The 26,924-nt window shown below is 37.5% G+C and overlaps 1 protein-coding gene across 2 annotated transcripts in view; it reads right to left on the bottom strand.

Moving 5' to 3' along the window:
• LOC147409993 (protein ACCUMULATION AND REPLICATION OF CHLOROPLASTS 3, chloroplastic-like) overlaps positions 1-26,924 on the bottom strand; it is a 76,903-nt gene that overhangs the window by 4,665 nt on the left and 45,314 nt on the right. The window contains exons 6-12 of one of the 2 annotated variants that reach the window (XM_086432186.1): positions 19,434-19,546; positions 19,285-19,356; positions 18,891-19,001; positions 12,015-12,196; positions 2,928-3,212; positions 2,767-2,837; positions 253-656 (exon numbers count right to left, since the gene is read on the bottom strand). In XM_086432186.1, the coding sequence (XP_086288312.1) occupies positions 253-656; positions 2,767-2,837; positions 2,928-3,212; positions 12,015-12,196; positions 18,891-19,001; positions 19,285-19,356; positions 19,434-19,546 (1,238 nt within the window). The remainder of the gene's footprint in view (positions 1-252; positions 657-2,766; positions 2,838-2,927; positions 3,213-12,014; positions 12,197-18,890; positions 19,002-19,284; positions 19,357-19,433; positions 19,547-26,924) is intronic. The other variant, XM_086432187.1, reaches the window with a different exon arrangement.

Genomic DNA, 26,924 nt, shown 5'->3' with positions numbered 1-26,924 from the left:
TTAACGATGAAATTTTGAATTTTTTTTTTTGTTGCAAAATGCTCTTCATTTACTTAAATTATTAAATCAAAATTTCACAGTTAATTCATCAAGGAAAAAGGGGAAAGGGGAGGGGGTAAAACTAATCTTGCATTTTGCAAGGGGGTAAACCTAATATCACCAATTTAAAAGCGGAGCGTTTCTAAAATACCCATCTCCTAAAGGTCAGTATCTCAGGAACTAGACATCCATCTTTCATGATTGCAGTTTTACCAGCATGGATGATGCGCGCACAGAAAGCAATCCTTGCTTCCTCGGAGCGTCAGCATATTTTCCCTTTAAAAGTGTGGATGCAGCATTATAAATATCTATTGCTGCTTCAAAACCTGCATCAGTTAATGCATCCCAAGAAGGCATAGTTTTAGTGCCCAGAGATTCTGCACTTGGATCATCAGAAGTTCTTGGTTCCGAGGGTTGTGGAGTGTTCGTGAACTCAGTACTGTCTGTTGAGATTTCAGAGAGTTTTACACCAACTGGAAGATTGTAAAAGGGTTGGTCATTGAGCACAGGACTAACTCCAGAGATAGATGCCCTTTCTTTGGCCCATTCTTGTGCAACGTCGAAACCTGGTCCAACATTCCAGCAATTAAGTGTCTCCCTTTGAAAAACAGGTCCACCTAGGCAATACAACCAAATTATGATTCGAAGTTATAATCAACATTGAGAGATGATGAAATATAAGAGATTGCTGTTACGTATAGTAAGGTACAGATGTTTAAAGGGGTGCGCTATTTGCACCCACTTTTTTGCTTGTCTCACACACTTTACTGCTTTCACCCACCATCCCCTACCAAATGTGATTCATTCTTCTCTCTCTCTCTCTCTCTCTCTCTCTCTCTTTCTTCTTCTTTGCATCTATGAAAGTTTCAACAAGGATTTACCTTGGAAACCTTAGAGCTTGCAAAATAGGTTAGAAATGATTGTGAAAACCTAAACTCCTAATTCTAGGGGTCGTTCGAAAATCTTGGCAGCAAAAAAATATAATAAAAAATCAAATAAAGTCTACATTCGGTAGGTCAGTACTGGATTCACCAACATAGATTCGGTAGGAACCTACTGAATCTACCTAAAAGGATTTGGTAGGTTCCAACAGTGTCCCAATCGGTACGTTCCTACCAAGTCTGTTTAGGTGGATTTGGTAGGATCCTGCTGAGTCGCAACGAAAGTTTTTACTAGCTTCCTACTGAACAAAAATTAGTCTACCGAACAACAAAATATATATATTCGTAAAACACTCGGCCTTTGGAGGAGTAACTGCACTACTGGTATATGTGGATGATATTATTGTCACTAGTAATGATGCAAAGGAAGAAGGAGCACTCAAGAAACGTCTTGCAGAAGAGTTTGAAATAAAGGACCTAGGCAAGTTGAAGTATTTCCTAGGTATAGAGGTTGCTCGTTCAAAGGAAGGAATATTTGTCTCACAACAGAAGTATGTGCTAGATCTTCTCAAGGAAACTGGAAAAATAGGTTGCAGGCCCATGGAGACACTGATATAAGCAAATCATAGGCTAAGTGAAGCTCCAAAAGATGAGACTGTAGACAAAGGGATGTATCAACGATTGGTTGGAAGACTGATTTATCTCTCTCATACTAGGCCTGACATAGCATATTCTGTTAGTGTGGTTAGCCAATTCATGCACAATCCTAAGAGTATACACCTGCAAGCCGTATACCGCATCCTCCAATACTTAAAAGGTAGTCCAGGTAAGGGAATTTTATTTAAAAAGGGAGCAAACTTGCGTTTGGAAGCATACACAGACTCAGATTATGCAGGGTCTGTGGTGGATAGAAGATCGACGTCTGGTTATTGTACATTTCTAGGAGGAAATCTAGTTACATGGAGAAGTAAAAAACAACCGGTTATAGCAAGATCAAGTGCAGAGGCAGAGTTTCGGGCAATGGCACAAGGAATTTGTGAACTTCTATGGATCAAAATAATTCTGGAAGATCTTAGAATCACCTGGGACAGTCCAATGAGGTTGTATTGTGATAACAAGTCAGCCATCAATATTGCTCATAATCCAGTGCAACATGATCGTACAAAACATGTGGAAGTGGATCGATATTTCATAAAGGAAAAACTAGACAATTGTTTAATTTGCACCCCATACGTTTCAACAGAAGGGCAACTTGCAGATGTTCTAACGAAAGGATTACCTGGAACCACATTTCAAAAAGTCATTAGCAAGCTGGGAATGGAAAGCATATATTCACCAGCTTGAGGGGGAGTGCTGAAAAATCTCCAAGGCTTATTTTAGGAAAATAGGACATTCTTGATTATTTTTTATTTTTCTTAACTTTCTAGAATATTCTTGTAATCTTCTACAATAGGATAGTTTCTAGAATATTCTTGTATATTCTTATAATCTTCTACAATAGGATAGTTTCTAGAATATTCTTGTAATCTTCTACAATAAGATAGTTTTCTAGAATATTCTTGTAATAGGATAGTTGGTCTATAAATACCCTATTAGGGCATTTGTAATAGCAATCCAAGAATTATCAATAAATTCAGTTTCCTACAAATTTTTTTTTTTTTAAGTGAGCGTGGCGAGTAATTTAGAAAATTACATTTAAGTGGGTGAGACAAGCAAAAAGGTGAGTGCAAATAGTCCAACTCATGTTTAAATCATTGATAAAACCACAAACATAAATTATAGAATTCGACTTCAGTGGTTCAGAATCACATGAAATTCAAAGAATATTCTCTCATGCTGTACATACCTTCAAAAGTTCGATCATAAACATTAGAAGCAGAGTTGTTAATCCCAATCTCACTTTTTTTAACTTCACTACTGCATTCTCCACAATCACATAGTATCACATCTCAATGCATTAGAGTACTGCCACAAAGAAAGTAAGACAAGAGAGGTGAATCAACGAACCTCGAAGCATGAATTTCATCATAACTGCTGCCCAATAGTGTCTGTAGCTCTTCAGAGTCCAGATCATGACTTCCATTAGTAACATCCACAGAATTCAAATTTAGCATATTCCCACCATCCGATGAACTCATCACTTCTGAGGGATATGGATTTCTAAGAGAATGAGCTGGTATAGGGTCTTCAGATTCGGTATGGTCTCTCCTCAAAAGAGAGAAAACAAAAGGAAAACGCAGGGCCAAACCAGACAAAAAACCCTTTCTTTGAGGAACATTTTGTTCACTAATTCTGAGAATCACAAAGGAAGTTTAAGTGTCAAAAATCAGAAAATTAATAAGGAAGTCAACAGTCAATAGATTGCCTCAAGTAAAGAAATTAGCAGACAGTAGTTATTAGCTATGGAACATGGAATATGGAACTAAAATCACAAGGGGAACTTAGTTGGAACATCAACTGGTTTTTTAGAAGGCCATCCACACTTTCAGCTGTTCTGCATTGGTTAACATTGGCAGAATCTTATAATGGGAGGAAGGTTTTCTAGATGGCCACCCATTTTGTATCACTAGCTAGGCTGAAATGGCAAAATACAACTTTCCATCTGATTGGATCCTAGGGATTGGTCTCTTGGACAATGCCCATCATTCCATGTACTGCAATCTTTCCCTCTGAATAACAACCCTTTAATTTTTTAAAAATTAAAAAAAATCAATTATGTCATGCTGACCTTTTCCCCCCTTTTGACAGGTAAGAGATTTATTAGAAATCAAGGAATTGATGAGAGAGAAATTCACTACAACCAAAAGTTTTTTATCCTCAGTAACTCGGCCCATCTAAAATTAAAGATGTCAAACAAAGTACCCCTGAATTTATGAGAATTTTGACTAAAAGGAATTATCTTAGGGATGGGTTTTAAGGGTTTTCAAGATTAAAGTGGTTGCAGATTTGTCCAAATAGGGTGAGACACTACTAGAAAAAAAACTTATAACTAGAAGAAAATGTTAAGAAATAGAGTTGTGTAGAATTACAAGAAATAAGTAGGAACCATAGTATTAAATTTCTTCAACAAAATATGTTGAAATATTTCATTTCCACAAGGTCCAAGACGAAATTTAATCAACACTTTTCTTTTGTCTATATTTCGGTGGAAATCACTATCATTTTGCAAAATATTTCTATGAATAGAAAATTTTGATTGAATTAATTATACTTAAGTACAAAAATACGATATTTCGGTGGAAATCACCATTCATTAGTCATACAATAAGTCACTAATAAAAAAATTACACATAATATTTAACTTTCAGTACAAATGAATTATAATTAGTTAGGAGTCTAAATCATCTTATTTTGATTTATATCTTTTAATGATTGGGAGCTAGAAAGTCTACAAGTAGTTTTGTCAACAGGAATTTTTTTTTTTGATAGATAAAGATGATCTTGATTTCATTAAAACGACGGAGGTCGAGGAGACCAATCGAAAGGAACAAGGAAAACAAACCTACCAAAATGCAGATAAAAACCATGAACAACACCAAGAAGACTACCCCAAATCTAGATTACAAACCCTTTCCCACCTCACAAGGAAATCTTCAAAGAATATACCACTAAATTCTTTAAACCTTTTACACCAAAAAAATAACAAAGCTAGGATCTACACGACCACATCTTGCAAATCCTCTTCTTTATCCTCAAACACACGACGATTCCTTTCCTTCCAAATGCTCCAACTTACGCACAAGGTAATAATCCCCAAAGGGTGCGTTTCGCCTTTAAGAAGTACCTTCCCGAATCCAGCCAACTTGCCAACAAGTCTTTCCAAGAGTATGGAAGACACCCCCACCAAATCAAACAAAACAAAAAAATGGTTCCAAATCTTACTCACGAACTTGCAATGAAGAAGATGATTCACTAACTCCTTGTCTTTCTTGCATAACAACAAAAATTTGTGAGATAAAACCCTTTCTTTCTCATAAGATCAATGGTTGGCAACCTCCCAAGAGTGGCATGCCACATAAACATTGAAACCTTGGAAGCGATAGAAGCACTCCAAATCATGGTGTGAGGAAAATTGTAATCGCCACTCTGAACTCCGCTTAAATACAATGATCGCACGGTGAAATTACCATCTTTTGTGCCCACCCAAACCCGACTGTCCTCCACATCATAGTTCATTCGCTCAGAGTTCACACAATCTGTAAATCTCACTAAACTTTCTAGCTCCCAGTCATTAAAAGGCTATCTAAACCCAAAATCCTAGTTGATCCCCTCACCAACTCTATGAATAAAGGAAGAAAATACTTCTCCTTTTTCAAAGAAACTTCAAACAACTCCGGGAACTATAACTTTAGAGCTTGGTTCCCGCACCACCAATCCTCTCAAAATCGAACCCGGTCGCCCCTTCCCACTTTAAATTTAACCTTCTTACGTTACAATAGAAGCCTTCTTAGAATACCTTTCCACACCCCATACCCATGAGCACTATTAACCAAGCCACTCTCCCACCCATTTCTTCGAATCCCGAATTTATCTTTTATTACGCTCCTCCAGAAGCTGCCATCTTCATTTCCAAATCTCCAAAGCCACTTCCCTAAAAGAGCCGAGTTCATTGTGTTAAAATCTTTGATACCCAAACCTCCACTACTCTTGGGAGAGCACACCTTCTTCCACCACACAGTGCAACTTCTTCGTCCCATCTCTATCATGCCAAAAAGAATCCCTACACAATTTGTCGAGCTTCAACTCCATACTTTTCAGCAATGAGAAGAGGGAAATGAAGTAATTGGAACTGATGACAATGTGCTTCTAATAAGTGTCAACTTACCTCCTTTTGAAAGGTATGCTTTCCAATGGCTCAACTTCTTCCTCACCCTTTTCAACACTAGATCCCATAACTCTTTGTTGTTATATCTACAACCCAAGGGTAGACCTAGGTAGGAGAAGGGAAAATTGCCAACCTGAAACCCAATCAAAGCCACCAACATCTCTAACCATGTAGTTTGGCCTACTGCATAAAGCTTATTCTTCTTGTAATTCACTGGAATGCTCGAAATAGCCTCAAAGCAACCAAGGATCCCACTCAAAACATGGACCTGTCTAGTTGAGTGATCCAAAAACGCAAGTGTATCATTTGCAAATTGAATATGTGAATTAGGAATACCCCCCGTGCTTGCACGGAACCCAGTAATATTTCTAGTCTCCACCGCTTTGGCTAACATCCACCCCAAAGCTTTCCCGACTATAATAAAGAAAAAAGGTGATAGCGGATCACATAGTCGAAGACCCTTGAACTCCGAAAGAAATCGGAAGGAGACCCCTTCACCAAAATCGAGAAGGAGGAATTAGTGATTCATTCAAAATCCATGTAATCCATTTGTTACTGAAACTCATTCTCCTCATCAGATATTTTAGGAAATTTCAATTCACATGATTGAAAGCTTTTTAGAGATCAACTTTGCAATCAAAATTGGCTCATTCGACTTCTTTCTTGAATCGATGCATTCATTAGCTATCAAGACGCCATCTAGAATCTATCTCCCCTGCACAAAAGCCCCTTGAGTTGATCTAATGATGTTTGGAATCACTGTTCTTAGTCTTGCAACCAACACTTTGGAAATGATCTTATACACCGAGCACACCAAACTAATTGGTCTCAAATCCGATATTTCCTCCATCTCGAAGCTTTTCGGAATGAGAGCCACAAACTGCAGTTAGACCCATGGTCCAAAAAGCCCTCGGCAAAGAAGTCATCGAACACTGCCAATAAATCCGTTTTCAAAGTTTCCCAATTACTCTTGAAAAAAGTCACGGAGAATCCTTCCTAACTCAGCGCCTTCTCACCATCCATACTCGAAATTGCAGCAAAAATCTCTTTCTCGTCTAAAGGACGCTCCAACCAACATTGATTCTCATTGGAGATCCTATCAAAAGAAAGATTGTCCAAACGAGGTCTATCAGGGAATTGTCCTGTATACAATGTTCTATAAAACTCCACTATGCCTTCCACCACCTCATCCTCCCCCTCTTTCCACGCCCCCTTCTAACTTCAAACGCAAGATAAAATTAGCTTAATTGCCATGACTAGCCATCTTGTGGAAAATTTTGGTATTACTATCTCCTTCCTTCAACCATCGTATTCTCAATTTTTGCCTCCAACTTATTTCCTCCCGGTCTGTAGTTTTTTGAAATTTTGGTTTTAAATTAACCCGACATATCATTTTCTCTTCGCTAAGGCCGTTTGTCTCTTCTTTCTTGTCTAAACATTCCAACTCCTTCAAAATCTCTTTTTTTCTAGCATCAATGCTACCAAAGGTGTCAACATTCCATTGTTTCAATCTCTCATTTAAACTTTTCAGGTTAAATCGGAAGATTGTGCCTAGTCTCCCCTCGAAACTATGCTCATTCCACCAAAGCGTGATCAAGTCATTAAAATTGGGATGGGACAGCCACATATTCTCAAACCTAAACGGAGTTGGGGGCGATTCCTGTATAGTCCTGCAACCAAGACAATAGGTGAATGATCCGATGTTGGATTCGTCGACGTACGCCTGATCCTTGTGCCCATTATTGATTTTATCAGGAACTCCGCCACTGATCTTTGGAGATCCTGTAGCTCTCTGAAGTCTGATGTTCTTCCTCTTTGCTTTAGTGGCTGCGTCCAACAACGGTTTCATTACCCGCAAATTTGCTAGCTCAGTTTCAAATCTCTCTTGAGGGGCCAAACTTAAAGCTCTTTGATTAGAATGGCCCCCAGTCCCTGTTGTTTCAATGTTTGGCCACCTTCCAACCACCTTCTTCATACACAATTGTGCTTCTTTCCCAATTTTGAAGGTGACATCCAGTAAAATCACAGTTTCATCCTTTTCTCTCCTAATTGACATCCCTACTATTAGACCTGACTCCAACAAGTTTGCCAAAAATTCTTCTGACACAGCTTTTAGGCCCTATTGATCCTCATCTTCCCACTCAGGCATGCTCACAATGACAAGTTCCTGTGCCAATCCATTGGAACACTCTCCAAAATCCTTCGTTCGAACATTATCAGCCATACAAATCGCCAACTGACCTCCAGAACCATGGGAAACACAAACTTCTTCTTACATTCCTAGCTGCAGCCCTTTTGGATAACCCCAACAAGAAAACTAGAGACAAGGCACGAAGGACGGAAGGGATCCTTTCAGTTCAAAGAGCTCCAACTTCCCTTCTTGAACTGTTATACCAGAGATCAAGAGACGACTCGCGGTCGATCTCTCATGATCAGGCATAGCCCCCAGAAAAATCGCTTCGAGCTGTTCCTTCCACGCCAAGGCACATTCGATCCTAGTCTTCTTTGAAAGAACAGGGGCCGAATCAGACCCCAAACAAAAAGAACCTGATGATTGGGCCTCTGCCAAAAGCCAGCTAGCATCAAATGAATACAAGTCAAAGCCTCCCCGTTTTCAAATGGGCTCAAATTTGGGTCCAGATCCAAGACTAACTCCTCAAAGGAGAACATGTTTGTTGAGTCTCCCCTTTCATCCAAAGTGGGAAAGTCCTTGGGCTTCTCGAAAGAACTAGGATCCAGATCCAAATCTGCCACAACACCAGCAGGCTTGCCCAATACTATTTGCCCAACACACGAGTCTGCTACTAACCTCGTGATTTGCCCCTACAAGCGTAGAGGATCCTGCATTTTCCACGTCGCCCTCAGCATATAAGGACAAAGGAACCTTCTCATACAAGTTCTCTATGTCCCTGTAAACGAAATCCTCCGCACCATCCTGAAGCACAATCAATTCCTCTGCAGCAGCCGCAGAATACTCGTCATCTGTCCTACAAGACTCTTCCTGATGTACAACTACTTACACCCCTTCCCTCTCATTCCACTCCACCACATGATCCTCCACTACCTCGGGAACGCTGCCACATGCTCGACATGTGTCAACCTTGAAATCAAATTCAAAATTTGAAAAGTCTCTTGGTTTTGCTACTGCCACACCCAAAGTGTTATTTCTAGGCTCATCTTCCCCAACACACCTCCTTGTAACTCCAACTTCTACAAGTGACGGAATCTTTAGTGGCACACAAGCTCCAGTCTCCACTGACATCAGCAAAGCTTGCTGGATCCCCTCTTCTGGATCTGCCTCCACTAAGGTCAATATTTCTAAATTCGCGAGGATCCTGTCTTGGGTTTTGGCCCTACTACCCATCCCAAATTGAGTTCTGGCCTCCAATATCCATGGGTTTCTGCCTCAAAACTCTAACTGTAGCTGCAGCTTCATCATCCGCTTTATTGATCCCAATATAGTATTCGATGCCTTCCGAGCAGATCAAAAGGCCACAAGGTATTCTCCATTTTCTCCGCCCAACATGGATTCTCGCAGCCGATTGCTCACCCAGATTCGTTGTTGTTGCATCTACTTCTAAAAAACCACCCATTTGCTCTGCAACTTTTTTGAACACCAGCTTGTCCCACAACTAAAATGGTAAGCCCATAATCTCCACCCGGCACCCCTTAAAGTTATGCCACCCACTGTCCAGCTTATTAATTTGAGCAAACCAAGATTTCAACTCGATAACACAGCCATCCACCTTGACTGACCCTATAGAGCAGATCCTCTTCTTTTCAGCCTCCGACCCAGGTGTATCACCTTTTTGTTGCTGCTCCAGGAGAGAACTTCACTTCCAAGGGGAATATTCAGAAGATCAGTTTAACCCAGTTCACGAGATGACTGTTTGCTTCACAAATGACCGCCCAGCACCAGGCTCCATAAGCAGACACATTGAAGCCTTTAATAACAAAAAGATCCCACCCTTTGTACATTGGATAGTTTTTGAATAGTGGTGATTGGGACGACTTTTTCTCTAGTACTACTCAATTGATGATTCCTAGACTAGCTTTAGACCATGTGTAATAACTAGACTACTAAATCCCTTCTATTTCAAGAACACGTTAAAAATCATGTTCTCCTATGCAGATAAAAAAAGATGTGTTTAGGAGTAACTTGAAGGCGGTCAAATTAAAAAAAAATCAAACAATGGAAAAATAAGGATTTTTGGTGGAAGGTTCCAGCTAGCTTAGTTGGTATAGTTAGCGTGAGTTGATACCATACATTTGGGACCAAAACCTGTCTCATCCAACTTACAAATCTCATTAAAAATAGGCTTACTCAGTGGCAACACCAAAAATTTTGGGCTTATACCAATAATTCAATTGTTTTCCACATACACCATGCAACTTTGAGGCCATGCGAACAAGTCTAGCTTACACACCAAAACCTGGATTTTGGGTGGGTTGTTGGGCATTAAAAAGAAATTTATTATATGGAAGAAATTGATTTACTAGAAGGAAGAAAAAAATAAAGGTTTAAAATCTCGTTTCAATACAACATTAAAGTTGGATGAAAAACCAAGACTATGTTGACCAAAACATTTCAAGACAATCCAATCCAAGACATTCTCGAAACATTTAATGTTTGTGCCAGTCTCAAATGAAATCAAAAGTTCCCCCAAAACATTCTAAACAACATGATACTCTGAACCATGGGAAGGACCCACTTTTTGTTGGAAGATAAAATAAATGAAATAATATTTCAAGATGCAAGATTATGACATGTCTGATGATGTCATATGTGCCTTTAGCACCTTTTATTGAATGCCCAACAGCTCCATCACCTCTCTTCATTTGCACAAAGGCCTACGATCCATTGGATCAATAAGAGCCACTTCCAAGCTCTTGCTTGGGTGTGCTTCATATGAGCATGAACTACATCACAATTGAGATCGAAATTGGAAAGACAGATGCATTACTTAGTTGGACTCGATAAAGTGCATTGCATGACTTCCCACCTTGGATACCTACTACTTTTCCACATTTCTCACATCCTTTCAAATCTTTCCACCACCTAATTACAAATCTCAATAGATCAATAAAACACCCCTAAAGGAAAACTAACATATAAGGATGGAGAATCACCCACTTTGCACCCTAAATGACCAAGCCAACTCATAAATGTTGTCCATTTTCCTAATGCAAAATCCTCAATATTCAAAGGATAAATAAAAAATTCAATGTCAACTCAAGTACCTAAAAATTTCACCTCAAGAATCTGAGTCAAGTTTGGTTTGTTAAGCACAAAAATACAGTGTCCTACGCAAATTGCAATTTTGAAATGGACGACCATTAAGAAAAACCATGAATCCTTCCAACGCTAGTAGTGCGAGAGTTTCCAATACATTAATGAAACAGAAAAGTAGATAGGAGATCAACTTGACTTTCCTCCCTTGAGCTCCTACAGAACATAGGTGGAGAGCCTAGGATATGGAATGAAGTTGTGGAGATGAAGACCAGGATCCACTTTCACTTCAACCCAAAAATCCCAATTCACGTGAACATAAGCCACCTCCCCATCAACTTTGCAAACAATCCTTGGCTCAACTTGTCTCATCCCCAAATCCATAATCTCATTTGTTAATAGGATGCTATCCAAGACTTGACGACATTTCATGACAGCAAACTGTAAAGAAAAATGTTTTATCCACCAAAAACTTTTTCAATTTGGAAGATAGAACTCAAGCAAAATCTTGTTGGTGCTTCCCACAAGGTTAACTGTTTCAATTCCTTCAGACCCCTTTTGGGATTAAAAAAATAAAGGTAATATTAGAACATTTGTCCATAAAACGTTCCTTGACTACACTATGAAAATATAAACTGACAACACGCCAGCATTGTTACCTTGGCACTTCTACTTTTTGAATTTTTGCAGTGCCGGCACTTTGTGGCATTTGGACAATCCTCAACATGGAACGACATTTATATAACATTTACAAAATAAATAAATAAACATCATATGATATCATCAAAGTATGACTCATTTTAACATGGTAAATAAATTGTCATTCTAGGAAGAATTGTGTACGGTAACACCACTTATTATCAGTGAAAATGCTTGGGCCCTTAAAAACTAATTGTATGATATGGGATAGTTTGACATACATCTTTGAAAAACAGGTCTAGTGTTTGACAGGAAGGGAAACCAAATGAACATCCGTACAGTGATAAATGTCTATACTACTTATCAGTCACCATTCTCAATAGATAACGAAGATTCTTACCCAATGACTATGATTGTTGTTACAATTAGGTTTGGCTCCAGATTAGGTTCATGAAGTACAGATGCTAGGATTTCCTTTTTGCATCCTGTAATTTGACGGAAGATATGCAAGAAGGGATGAGGATCACTGTTGTCGGTAACATCAGCACTAGCAACGGTGCAGACAACAATGCCATTCAAGTCCTGTGAACTAATAAACAACATTAGTAGGCAAGATCTAAATCTAGAGAACTATGTGTTTTTCCATTGTATTTGGTAACAAAAAAATGAAGAAAGTACATCGTCAGAACATAGACAACAATTAAGAAAATTTTCCAACAATAAAGTAGATTAATGCCAATAGAAATCATGTTTAGGACAAAAGTGATAGGGAATATTATGTCAATTGTATTTTCTAGAAAGTAATGTGGAGTCATTTCAAGTAGAATGTTTACAATCTGTAAGTTCAAAGTTTAATTTGGCGAATACACCACAAGTGGACAGCCATTTAGCATAAACATGTTGTTGCTTGAATTAGGAATGCGACATGTGGTTATTTGCAGTACATAACAGCTTGAACAAGAAATCATTCGTCATAGAAGCACTCATAGCCATGGTATCGGCCAAGACCAATATGAAAGATTGACCACTAAACATTGAATGTTTTGGGATTGTATGGGAATATTCAGAATGTATCGGCCAATACAATATTGGTTTTTTTCCCTGTCCGAAACATTCCTACGATAAAAAATTTAAACCATGATCATATCGATCAAAATAACTTCAAATGATATCATTCAAGATAGCAGGACATTAGCCTTAAAGACTTCTATTTCCACTGCAATTCAACTTAAGACAAAATGAGTAACTCTTTGAAAATCTCTAGGACTTGACTCTTACGACTTTCTCCAATCTAACTACAAATACTTTCTCCATGTTACTATACCTCTTTCACCTATTACCTAATAGCCACTTCTTTTTTGACGAGTGACGAATATATATCACATAACAAGGGAGTCAATGGAGATAGAAGCAAAACGTCAAAAGGAGATACAATAGAAAGAAAAAAAATCACCTATCGATCCCTAAATCAACAGAAAATAAATCCTCCTTAAACCACCCTTTACATTCCTCGAACACGGATGACCAATGAAATAGAAAAGCCTTGATGTTAAGAATGATCCTTTGAAGACCCTCCTCCTTGCCTTTGAAGGCCTGCAATTATGCTCCCGCTTCTTCAACAGAAAGAATATGCACTCTTGTTGAGTAAGTGACAACATGGAAACCTGGATTTTTAATTAATTCTCCGTCAATAGAACTCTTCAGCCTCCTAAGTAGGTTGTTTTTGTATTTCTATTTATATTCCTATCTTCTTTATAAATTTAGAGTTATCCAAAAAAAATAAAAATAAAAAGGCCATGCGGACGAAATCCCTAAAATGTACATCATTTATAATATCCGAAAGGAGAGGAATCAATGACAAGCACACACAATCTAGAGAGACAACTTAAGTTTGCCTTAATGTGTGATCTACAAATTAATGAGAACACATGAGCAATACATATCAAACTTCCAATCTTCTTCTAACTCTACCCAAAGATCAAACAAAGAAGGAAGAAGAAGAATCCACTGTTTTGAAAAGTCGTGTGTAACTCACCACACGATGGTCTCTCTATTATAAGTCAAGTTTTAAATATTTACAAGTATAACCCCCAAACTATATCTATTTATTAAGATACCCAAAACAAACAAAGAATATGAAAAACCACACTAAACATACATACAACTAACACCCCCCCCCCCCCCTCTCAAACTAATGCATATCATCAAGGAGCATTAGTTTGTCTAGAAGAAAGGCATATCGGGCATGAGACATCGGCTTGGTAAAAACATCAGTAAGCTATATTTCAGAAGTAACATGGGGGAGTGCAATGATGCCAAAAAGATAGTGGTCCCTAACATAGGGACAAGACACCTCTATATGTTTTGTCCACTCGTGAAAAACAGGATTGCACACAATCTGAATAGCACTTGTATTATCTGCATATAGAGGAGTGGGGGAACTTTGTTGGATACCAAAATCAAAGAGAAGGTGCCAAAGCCAAACAATCTCACTCGTAGCAGCAGACATAGCTTGATATTCTGCTTCAGTACAGGATTTGGCAACAGTCTCCTACTTCTTGCATTTCCAGGAAATTAAAGATGTTCCTAGAAACATGTAATAACCAGTTGTAGAATGATGAGTATCCTGACAACCCGCCCAATCAGCATCAGTATAACCAACAAGTGTATCTGAAGAAGATGAAGAAAAGAAAAGACCATGATGAAGGCCTCCTTGCAAATATCTAATAATGCGATGAACTGTTGTCAAATGAAGTCGACAAGGGTTGGAGACAAACTGACTGACAATGTGAACAACATAAGAGATATCCAGTCGTGTCATAGTCAAATAGATCAAGCTACCAACCAACCGTCTATACATGGTTGGATCTTCTAGAGATACACCATCGGATCACTATACCTTACATTTTGTTCAAGTGGAGTTTCGACCATCTTCCCATCAGTTAGACCGGCAAAGGCAATAAGTTCTCGAGTATAGTTCTTTTGGCTCATAACATACCCACGAGAGTCCTGAGATACTTCCAATCCCACGAAATAAGTCAATTTTCTTAAGTCTTTCATCTTGAAGGAGGATTGAAGATGATGCTTAAATCGAGTCATACCCAACACATCATTACCTGTGATTAAGATGTCATCAACATAAACTAGATGATAGACAAAACCTTGGTTTCCATTCTTTAGAAATAGAGAGTGATCACATGAACTTTGCTGGAATCCAAATGAAGCCACAATATGACGAAACTTCTCAAACCAACATCGGGGAATTTGTTTGAGACCATATAAGGCCTTCTTCAACCAGCATACTAGTCCTAAGTTTTCTAAGGTCATTTTAGGAGGTGGTGCCATACACATTTTTTTAAGATCCCCATGCAACAAAAGGCATTCTTAACATCCATTTGCCAAATAGTCCATTGACGAGATGCAAAAATAGCTACAAGCACACATACAGTGGTCATGTAGGCTACTGGAGCAAAGGTCTCATCATAGTCGATCCCATATTCTTGTTTGAAACCTCGAGCAACTAATCGTGCCTTGTAGCGATCTAAACTGCCATCAAAGTTTAACTTCACAGAGTACACCCATTTGCTTCTGCTGAAAATCTACAAGGCTTATTTCAGGAAAATTGGATATTCTTCTTGATTATTCTTGATCACTCTTGACTTTCTAGAACATTCTTGTAACCTTCTTTAATATGATAGTTTTCTAAAATATTCTTGTAATCCTCCACAATAGGATAGTTTTCTAGAATATTCTTGTAATAGGATAGTTAGTATAGTTTTCTAGAATATTCTTGTAATAGGATAGTTGGTATAGTTTTCTAGAACATTCTTGATAGGATAGTTTTCTAGAATATTCTTGTAATAGGATAGTTGGTCTATAAATACCCTATTAGGGCATTTGTAATGGATATAAAAGAATTCTCAATAAATTCAGTTTCCTACAGCTTCCTATAAGTTGTGTATTTTGGGGAAGTGGAATGAGTTCCCATGTTTCATTTTCATCCAAGGCATGCAATTCATCAGTCATTGCCTTATACAAATGTGAATTCCCAGCAGCCTGATAGAAACAATATCGAGAATACAGAAGAGACCATGGTAAGAAAATATAAACCTATCTTGTGGACAAGAAATACGAGAGGAACAACGAACATGAGTAGGCGGATGATTATAGGGAGATAGAGAAAAGGTAGGGATTGATGTGTCAGGTAGATCTACTTCAGATGAGGTGATTGCAGGAGCTTCAGAAGGAGGCGAATGAGGATGTCAATCATATACTTGCAAAAAAGGCTCAAGCATACTAGAAGAAATTGAATGATCATAATCAAATGAGGTGGGTGTCGGATACTCCGTAGATGAGAAATCTATGGTAGAGTTGTGAGGGTAATAAAACACAGGCTCCAAAAAGAAAACATTTTGTGTCTCTACCTATTGAACGGGACAAATTGCAACACCATAGATTTTACTTGCATGAAGTAAACCCATATCAATCTTGTGCAATCATCAATAAATGTATCAATAGGCAAGTCAATTTGAAACATAAAAGGAAGACGACCAAAGTGTGGGTGGCCACAACGTTTTTGCTATAAAGCCCATATTTTATTCATAGATGGAGCAAAAAAACAAGTAGTAGATGAGGAAGATGGTTCAAATGAGAGGAGGAAGCTTTGCCCCTTTCTTAGGACCCTTTGCAATCACCCTCCTTGTTTGAAGATTCTGCACAACACAACCAAAAGGGGAGAAAAGAGCAAAACAATTATTTTCCACCAACTGACAAACAAAGATAAGGTTTGCAGTCAATTTTGGGACATACAAAACATTAGATTGAGTAATTTTTTGGTCAGGTGAGGGAGACAAGATAAAGGTTCAACCTTCAAATTCGTTCCATCAGCAGTACAAATTTGTTGATTGGAAAAGCCAGATTGAATGGAAGTAAAATGAGAAGGATCACCTGTCATATGACTTGATGCACCTGTATCAATAAACCAATCAGAATCTAGTTCACCTGAGAAGTTGGCACTGGATAGGGCTTGGGAAATTTGTTGCATCACATGAGGAGGAAGAACAGAACCTGGGGAATTCTCATAGAGAGGAAGCAGCTGTAGGCAAAGAAGTCATGATAGAGGATGCATTATAAAAGGGATCCGGAGTAGCACTAAAAGCCTTTTGAGACGTTTTATGATTCTGAGGCTTATTTTTGCATTCATTTATCCCATGTCCATATTTTTTGCAATAAGTAAAATATTTTTTTTTTCTTAGACTACCAAGAAAAATGACCCATCTCCTTGCATCCATAACATTGCACCTTGGAAAGATCTTTCGATGCTTTATTTACACCTCCACTGTAAAGGCTGAGTCAACTACAGTCCTTGCAGCATCCACCATATCTTGTGTCTGAAGTCTAGTCTCTTCCCTCAAAAGTTCAGCAAGAACAGTATCAATATCAGGAAGAGGCAGCTCTACTCAGAAAAGAAGCACAGATAGGTTCATATTCAGGCCTCAAACGCATCAAAAATTGCATAAAACGGCTCAAAGAGTAGTTTTTTCCGTCAAGTCGAATCAAAAGTCTTATCAACAATAATCCATAAGCCTTGACCTTGAACAAAGGTCTGAAAGGAAAACTCCCACAAAGAGTAGTTTTTTTCTGTCAAGTCGAATCAAAAGTCTATCTCCTTTTGTCAAGACCAGCCATACCCAAAGATCGAACAAAGAAGGAAAAAGAATCCACTATTTTGGAAAGTCGTGTGTAACTCACCACACGATTGGTCTCTCTATTATAAATCAAGTTTAAAATATTTACAAGTATAACCCCCAAACTATATCTTATTATTAAGATACCCAAAACAAACAAAAAATATGAAAAACCACACTAAACAAACATACGACTAACTATACAGACGTCAGCCATGATAAAAGAAAGAAGGGGAAAACCCTAGTGTACAAAAACCAAAAGTGATGACTAAAGACTAACGAGGGGGCAATTAAAAAATAAAACTTGCTCAATTGCCTTGAAGTGGTCATGGGGGACCTGCCAACTACAAAAAAAGTAAACTAATTTAACCCTTTCGAACTCTTTAAAAATAGCTGGCCATTAAAAGAGTTAAGATGGCATCCTAAAAATGACAGCATCCATTATCATATATTTTTCCTAAAATGTAAGGTTTTTCCTCAATTTTCAAATGTACCAACTCATTGAGACAGGAAGCACTCTCCAAATTATTCACTCCCAAAATTCGAAAGCCTCCCACTTCAACCTCGGATGAACTCTATCATACTAGTAGAAAATAACCCTTGATGACAAAGAATGTAACAAATGCACATGACTCAGGATCTACCTTGGATGGTAGCACCAACACTCTAAAAAGAAGAAAAAAAAAACGTGTCGAATGATCTTCCTTGACTCATGAAATGATACACTGTTATGATCTTAACTGAGTGTGGCCAACCACAAGAAAAGGCAATCTTTTTTTTTGATAGGTTAAAAAAAAAAAAAAAGGCAATCTTTGACGTAATAGGGAGGGGTTCACCAAATGAGAATGGACAGGGAAGGAACTGTTGGATTTTTCACAAGCCCAGAAAAAAATTCTGCTTGGACTAAGACCCCTTTGATATCCCACCCACAAACGAGTCTATCATCCTCATGTGACAAGAAAGGTACCTTATAGGAAGCCAACCAAACTAGTTGATACATTTCCCAATTACTTGGAAGTCAACTATGGGGATACCAAACAATCCTGTCCACAAGCAGCTTAAGACACCTTTTAAAAAGAAGTCCTTTTTAACTACCCATGTGACGCATCATAAAGATTTCAATAGGCTTGCTAAGCAGCTTGTCTTCGCACCACAAAGCATCCTAAAATTGAAAACCATCCTCCAACTCTAAAACAAACACCTTAAAGAAAGTATCATAAATATTATGTATACCTACCTATAAAACTAAACCATGGAAAAAGGCAAAGATTAAAGATCGAGGGATATTTACAAAAAATATATTTTTGATAAAGATGTATAAAACAGGGAAAGAAAAGAAAATTAGAAAATTAGAATCATCAAGAACAAACTCTTTTTTCTTCCTATAAATGAAAAAAAGAATGTAACAAAGGTAAAAGTAGCTACAAAGGATTGAGTAAAAAAAAATACATATCTAGGAAAAGTTCCTATTACACTACTCTTTGTTTGCTCTTTGCTAAAGAATTGTCAACACCATTTGCACCACTTAGCATATGAAAAAAAAAAAAAAAGAAGAAGCTCTCTAAGGACCATGAAATTCAAACTTATACCTTTATACCACCACCAATAAAAGGACAGTCAAAGACAGCTCGTGCAATTGACGATTTCATGTCGTTACCAGCTCCAAATCCAACTTTTGCTCCTCCATAACTTTCCAAAATCTGTACACAATATCATTAATGTTCGGATAGGCTACAATAGATCAAGAATCAGAAAAGAAAATAAAAGAGATGAAAATTTAGAAGTCGAGTGTTACAAAACGAATATATAATTCAAAATCCATATTTAAACTTCAGACAAATAAATTCAGACACACTAGCCAATAACAAAAAAGATCATTGATACCCAAACATACTAGATGGAAGAGAAGAAGTTGAATATTGCATTATAAAAATAGGATAATGGATATTGTAGCAAAAGTAGAAGATGGTGATGAAAACTCACTTTTCTAACTTCTGGAACTGTAACTTCCTTTACTTTATTATGTGAATGATCAAGAAATTTCTTGTACTCTTCCTGCAAATTTCACAGCTGAAGTTCTTCAAGGATTCAAAATTTGATAGTAACATAGAACTCCAAGAAAGCAAACTTACAGACATGAGAATGCAGATAGAATTGATGGCCACCAAAATAGCACTATTTGCACTCTTCAAAGCCTCAGCTAGAGTTACCACTTCCTTTTGGAGTAGAGCATCAGTGTCCACCACTGCAGATCAAAAGAAAAAAATGACAATGTACTCAACACCGTAAAACATGTATTTGCATCAACCCAATCAAATAAAAAATTATCAAAAAGTTGGGGTAATGCATCGATGATGATGACAATCATACAAAATTCTCATAAACAATTACAATGTTCTATTTGTAGGTAAACTGGATTAAGATGAAGGGAACATATCTCATAAGTGATACAGACCAACACATTAGGTCTTCTAAGTCATATGGTCGAAGATCAAAAACCAAAAACAAACAAATGCCAAGAAAAGAGGTCCAGGTTCTCAACTCTTGTCGAGACTAGATATCATTAATTCTATGAAGTGAATTTTTTCACTCAAACATCCAATTGAGAAGCAGTTAGATGTGTGTTTCCCAAAAAATAGTCTATGCCCTGATCATAATATACATGAAAGTATTAGGTGTTTGTGAACAACAATGGCATACCAACCATGCATACAATTCTTTCACATTTTGAAGGTCGTGTTCAGCTCGTTTCCAGACCGAAAGTGAATTTGGTGATTAAAAACTCCACAAATAAATCCTACAGAAGGTCTTTCACCCAACAAACTTGCCTAGCAATCATTTAATCGAGGTCAGACATAGGTGGTAAGAATTTTAATACGCATACACCATATCTTTAAGTAGTCTTAGAGTGCCAAAAACCCTAGAACAACACATTCAACCCCTTTTGTAGCAACTCAACAACTTTGTTCTATAGCTTCTCATGGTCTTTTGGCATATACAACAAGGTACCTTATTTGGTAAACCAAATCCCACGATAATGGATATGAGATGTTGGCATGATATTAAATTCTGATTTTGGTGTCTATTTCAATTAGTTTAAAAATGGAATATAAGTATGGACACAAACACAATTTTCATGGAAATGGTGAAAGATTGAAGGAATTTCTTTGCGAGGGTAGGTAGCAACTGATCAAGCATGAAAACGTACTTATAAGTCATCAAACTGCAATAACATGAAGATTAGTAGCATGCCACCACATCTGTATTATGCATGGACATGACAATAATCATGTTGTGTTATTTAAATGCACCTTAATATGCAATACACTTGCTTACATGAATATATTATTAAGTAATGACTGTTGTAAAATGTTTACTATCTATGGTGTGTGCTTGTAACATTTTTGGTGTTTGTATTGTATGATGGTATACTTGTACATTCTCTTTTCTCTTCTTAATACAAAGGCTTGCCCGAACAAAGTAAGTTTTCCCGATTATCAAGTTGGCATCAAAGCAAGGGTTTCTTGCTTTTTTTCTGAGCTTTGTCGTTAACATCAGCATGACGTCAACCTTAGTTCTTCCCCAAACATCAAAGATCAATGGTTTCTACTAGTTTTTTATCTACTGATTCTCATGGGCTGCTCATAAATCAAATTTGATGCCGGTTGATGCGTTTTTTATCGAGTTGCAGATTTGGAGAGCAGTTTCCATGATTTTCGTATTTCTTTGATTTCCTCATGATCCAAATCTCTGATGGAAAATCCCCCAACTGGTTGTGTCATTTCTAGCTATAGATCACATCTATAGCCTCAAATATATTTTTCTTTGGGCTTTGATGCGTTTTTTGTGCTCTTTTTAGGGTTTTTGGTTGGTTCGGATGGGATTTTTTTAAGGCAAAATTGCTGCCCTTCTTTTCTCATCATCTTGTGATCCTTTTGCCCCTATTTGGCTCTCTCTTGCTATCCTTTGGTAGCATAACCTTTTATTGGGATCCTTTTCTTTTTTTTTTGGCGATTTGGTTGTGTTATTCCACCATAGAACATTTATTTTATAATGGATTCCAAATCCCTAGTTCCTCTCACCCTTTCTGATCCTATTGCTAATTCAATCACCAATCTAAAGTTTAATGGTGATAATTTTCTTGCATGGCGTTGAGCTATTACCCTTGACATCTGGGGTTTGAAGATAAGTTATCTTACAGGGGATAGTCCTCGACCTACTATTGATGTAGGCGTTATTGCTATGTGGGATTTTGAGAATTTCATCATTCTGAGTTGGCTTCTCAACTCTACGGAGCCCTTGATTATCACAAACTATATTTTTTGAGAATGCCTCATCAGGTGTGGATCTCACTTTCACGGACATATGCCTTAGTTGAAAATGATGCGTGAATAGTTGAGAATGACGCGTGATTCTACCAACTTATTCGCGAGTTAGCTACTTTTTAGCAGGGAGAAAGTTCTGTTTTTTATTATTATAGTGCCCTCCAATGCCGTTGGGAGGCGTTAAGTCAATATGAGCTCCAACCCGAGTCCGCTAAGATTGTTGCTAAGCAGGTTGAGCGTCGTCAGATCAATGATTTTCTAGGGGATCTTTGCACTGAGAATGAGCAATTGCGCACTCAGATTCTAGAGACATCCCCTTTTCTTCAGCTTCGCACCATCTATGCCATAGTTTTTAGTGAGGAATGTCGTCGTGCAATTATGTCACTAGGGACTTCCTCTATTGATCCTCGAGATCACATTTTTTTTGTCAGTGCCTCTCATTATCCCATTCCTCCCTCTGTTGGACGTGATCGATGGACTGATTGAGGTCGTAGTGGTCGTGCTTGTAGTCTTTCTAGTGTCATATGTTCTCACTGTGGCATTGCAAGGCATGGCCGTGTTCCGTGTTATCATCTCCATGATTATCTTGAGGGCTACCATTCTCATTCTACTGTTGTTACCAATGATTCTACTATTGTTGATGCTTCCCAACCCGAGTCTATCACTGATGCTTTGAACTCGATGAAAGCACAAATGGCGGAGATAATGTGTACTACTGCATTGTTTTGTGCTGAGATGCAGATTTCATCCCACCCTACTACTTCTGCTCCATCCTCTTCTACAGTTGACACTCATACTCATCTGCAACATCAGGTATCCATGATTCTGTAGCTTATGCAGTCATTGCTACATCATTTCCCACTCAGGAGTCACTGACCACATGACAGGTGAGTCTCAAAGTTATTCATTATATTCTCCAACTTATTTTCCCAAAACAATTTACCTTCGTAATGATTTTTCTACTCCCATCATTCCTATAGGAACTTTCCCCATCTCTTCTTCTCTTTCTTTGTCTCATGTTTTACATGTTCCTCATTTTTCTACTAAGCATCTTTCTATCAATAGTATTGTTAAACACTTAAATTATTGTGCTCTTTTTTATCCTACTTATTGTGTCTTTCAGAACCTGTCTATGAGAAGGATTGTTGGTAGGGGGGTTGAGGTCGAGAGAGGAGGCCTATACTACTTGGACACTAAACATTCATATTATGTTGTTGTCATTGCTATTGATTGCGACATTCCTACTATTTTTCCTTTTTCTATAGGTGTTAGTGTGGATAATTTACATCTGTGGCATGCCAAGCATATGCATGATGGCTTTCAAACTTGTGTGCTTTAATTCCAAAATTTCATATTTTATGTTCTTCTTTTAACTTTCAATGTCCAATTTGTGAACTTACTAAACATGTTAGAATCGTTTATGCTTCACGCATGCATCATTGTAATTTCATGTTTGAGTTGGTGCACTCCGATGTTTGGGGTCCTTCCCCAACCACATCTGTAATGACTTGAAAATCCTAAAATGTATCTCACGGAAAGAATTTTAGATCTGTGTATTGATTTAAAAGTATAGATTCTTAATTTTTAATATTTGAGGAAAATTAACTTCACCAATAGATTTTGAAGGATCGAGAAACATACTTTACCCTGTAAGCACGCCTAAATCTGAAGTAGATTGAAAAAGTTATCAAATCCTCGAGTTTCGCATTAGATATTTTCCCAATAAGTAAACGACACCTTAGAGACGTAATTTGAGGAAACCGATCATAGCATTAGATTCGTGTCAAAAAATCACCTGAAATAGAGTATAAGTTTGTCCAATTCAACATTCGGAAAAAATAATTCCCAAAATGACAAGTATGTCCCAACTTAAGTTATATAAATATCTGAATTCTATTAGAAAAAATCAGATTTTTCTTATTCTCTTCTCCAAACAAATCTCAATCATTTTCCTTCAATATTTGAAACTCAGATCTATACTAAACAAGAACGATCCGAGCTTAGGCGCAAGAAGGAAAGTTGTTCCTCTCGCCGAGGGTTACGCGTGGATGCAAAGAAATCCGATTTTTGCCGGAAGAAAAATTTGGAGATTGGCCGGAGGTGATTTTAAACTTCGTTCAACCGATGAAAATAGCTTGAGGTAGGTTGCCTTCCCTTCTACCTCCTAGTTATGCGATAATTTCATAGAAAATCCATATGATTGTTGATAAATCGATCGTTTCATTAAGTTTATACATATTTGAACGATTTGAATCATGTTTGCATGCTTATTTATGATTGGTTTTAGTTCATTTGATGTAATATAAGCATTTTATAGTTGGTATAATATTTGGATCGATTTTGGTCGAGTTTCGAAGAAAAATCAGCAATTCGGAAAAATATCTGAATGTTGAGTTTGGTTCTAATTTTTTTAGTGTTGCTTCCATATAGTATGTATACCCATTTCCTACCTTTATTTCATTAAAAACAATTAAGTATTACTTTAAGTTCTTTAATAAATAAATAAATAATTCGTTTTCAATTTCGACGTTGAAAAATCATTTTTTTAACACTTGGTTAAATTTTCACATATTTTCAACTTTTATGTCTTATGGTTTTATCTTTGTTTTCGAGTCTCTTGACTCAACCAAAACCATCGAATGGAATTGGTTGATGCTTTATGGATTTTGAATTACTTTAAAGGTAAAATTAATTTAATAGATAGTAGGAAATTAGATGATAGATTGATCGATTTAATTGATGGATGGATAGAGAGAACGTATGTTCTCGCCTGATTGATGGGACAGTGCCTCCAGTTCTACGTAGTGGCCATACCACGTAAAACGTGATAGATAGATAGAGGGATGAGATGATTAATGGATAGAAATGACAGATAACTGTCATTGGAGGGCACTACCAGACTTTGTTTGTATTTTCGATTAAAAGAAATGATATATTATATACAAAATAAATTATTTTGTTTACCAGTAAAGGTTTGTAGAAAACCCATAAAGAGTGACGCGTTGCTGTGTATCCGGAAGCAGCGAGTTAATCTAGGATAACACTAGATGTCATACGCTCTTCGGTAGTATGGGATACCTTAGAGCATATTACAGCTTATGAAATCCGGGAATTTCTCCTACTTATTTCCTGGGGAACGTTGTGTGTAAAGGCGGTCTCTGTATAGCTAGGCGGGGTTCACATGCATTGCCTCTTGATAGGCTTCGACGCGAGGGGTCTCCTGGGCTAGTTAGTGATCACTTTTAGTCTGTAGTGGTCAAACGGTCGACCTCACCGTTAGTTGAACTCAGTATTGGGTTCTTGGTCAACGGCCAGTCTGAACCGGATAAATGGTCATCCAACCGTGGTATGCTAGACCGGCCACAAAATCAGATTTATAACGATGGGATTCCACATCAGAGGTTAAGTTTGGAATATCGTATTGCCATAGCTGAGGCGGTTATATCGGCGTGTTCCTCTGCTCTCTTATCGATTACACCGCCGTGTTCTTATTATGTATCTTTTTCTTATTTTATAATGATTGATAGATGTTTTCATTTAAAAGATGCATATGTTACTTTAAATGATTGAAAATGATAGATTGAAAGTTATTATAACTGTTTACTGAGTATACTTAGACATTTATCGTATGTTACATTATAAAAACTTGCATTATTTAATTGTTCTGATGATTACTCGTGCATATATGACTCGCTGTTAGAACGGGATTCATCCTGCTGAGTAACATTCCCCTGTTACTCACCCTATCCTTCCCCTTTCAGATAATTCAGCTATTGAAGAGCTGTTCTTTGAGGAGTCTTTTGAGGAGGTCCTCGAAGAAGAACAAATTGATGTCTTGCCACCACCGTGTCTTTGAGGATTAGTAGGGAATCCTAGTGGTTTTTGTTTGTAGGTAAGAAATATGTTAGTTTAGAAATTTTTGTAACCTAATGAATTATGAGATTTAGGATCTTGACTTATATCAGTGTTTGTCGATTTCTTTCGCTTACTCTAGACTCTCGTATATATGTTAGTCAAATGTTTATTCCGCTGCGTATATTTTCTTTTCATAAGTATTATTATTTGTGAATGTTCTATCAGGTTGTGAGATTGACTATCTCACACCTCGAAATTCTAACTAATGAATCATAGGGATTCGTGTTGGGATTTCGGGGCATGACAACATCTCTTGATGGGTTTTGCTACTATGTTACCTTTATTGATGATTATTCTCACGCCACTTGAATTTACCTTATGAAATCTAAGAATGAAGTTTTTTTCTAAATTTAGAGAATTCCATGCTATAGTGTCCACTAAGTTTGGTACTCCGATTAAAGCTCTTCAATCTGATACTGGTGTTGAGTATTGGTCCTCTCCTTCTATCCACTATCTTTTAGACCATGGTCTTATCCATCAATTTACTTGTCCTTGTACCCCTCAATAAAACGGTGTTGTTGAACGTAAAAACTGACATTTGGTTGGGGTTGCTCAATCTTTATTACGTGATATGGAGATGCCTAAGACCTACTAGTCCATGGCATTCTTACTGCATGTTTCTTGATCAATCACATACCTTCTCAGATTTTCATGGCCATACTTCCTTCCAAACTCTTTATCTTGGGCGCCCCATGTTTTCCATTGAGCCACGTGTATTTGATTGTACTTGTTTTGTTCAAGATCTTCATCCTAATCGTCACAAGTTAAACGATAACGAGATTCGTTGCGTTTTTGTTGGTTATTCTAGTATGCCTAAAAGATATCGTTGCTATGATCCTACATCTCGTCAATTCTTTACTTCCAAAGATGTTACCTTTTTCGATGATGTTCCTTGTTTTTCTAGAGATCCTTCTACACCTCTTCTATCATTGCTTTTGCCTGTACCGATTGATCTTCCCAAACCAAAGGAGTATATCACTTATGTCTGTCGCAAGTAGCATGGTTCCCCCTCTTATGCACCACGACCACCTTTCTCTACGTAACCTCCGGTAGGTTTTTCTCACCCTATTGATGAACCTATTGCTTCTCTTATTCCTATTGGAGCTATTCATCCTATTGATACTTTTATTCTTGAGTTGCCTATTGCTCTTTGTAAAGGAGTTCATAAGCGTGTTACTCCTTACCCACTTGCAAAGTATGTGTGTTACTAGGTTGTTTATTCCCCTTATTGGGCATTTCTTTCTGTTGTTGACTTTGTGACTATCCCACGCATAGTATCTATTGCTCTTGTTGGTCCCGTATGAAAAACTATTATGCTAGACAAAATAGTTGCCTTGCAAAGTAATTAGACTTGGGAAATGGTCTCTCTTCCCCCTGGGAAGA

This window comes from Akebia trifoliata, chromosome 2, assembly GCF_017979445.1.
Source record: "Akebia trifoliata isolate Shusen 1 chromosome 2, ASM1797944v1, whole genome shotgun sequence".
NCBI classification, from domain to species: domain Eukaryota; kingdom Viridiplantae; phylum Streptophyta; class Magnoliopsida; order Ranunculales; family Lardizabalaceae; genus Akebia; species Akebia trifoliata.
The sequence above is the reverse complement of the archived record's forward strand: the minus strand, read 5'-3'. Positions and strand labels throughout refer to the sequence as shown.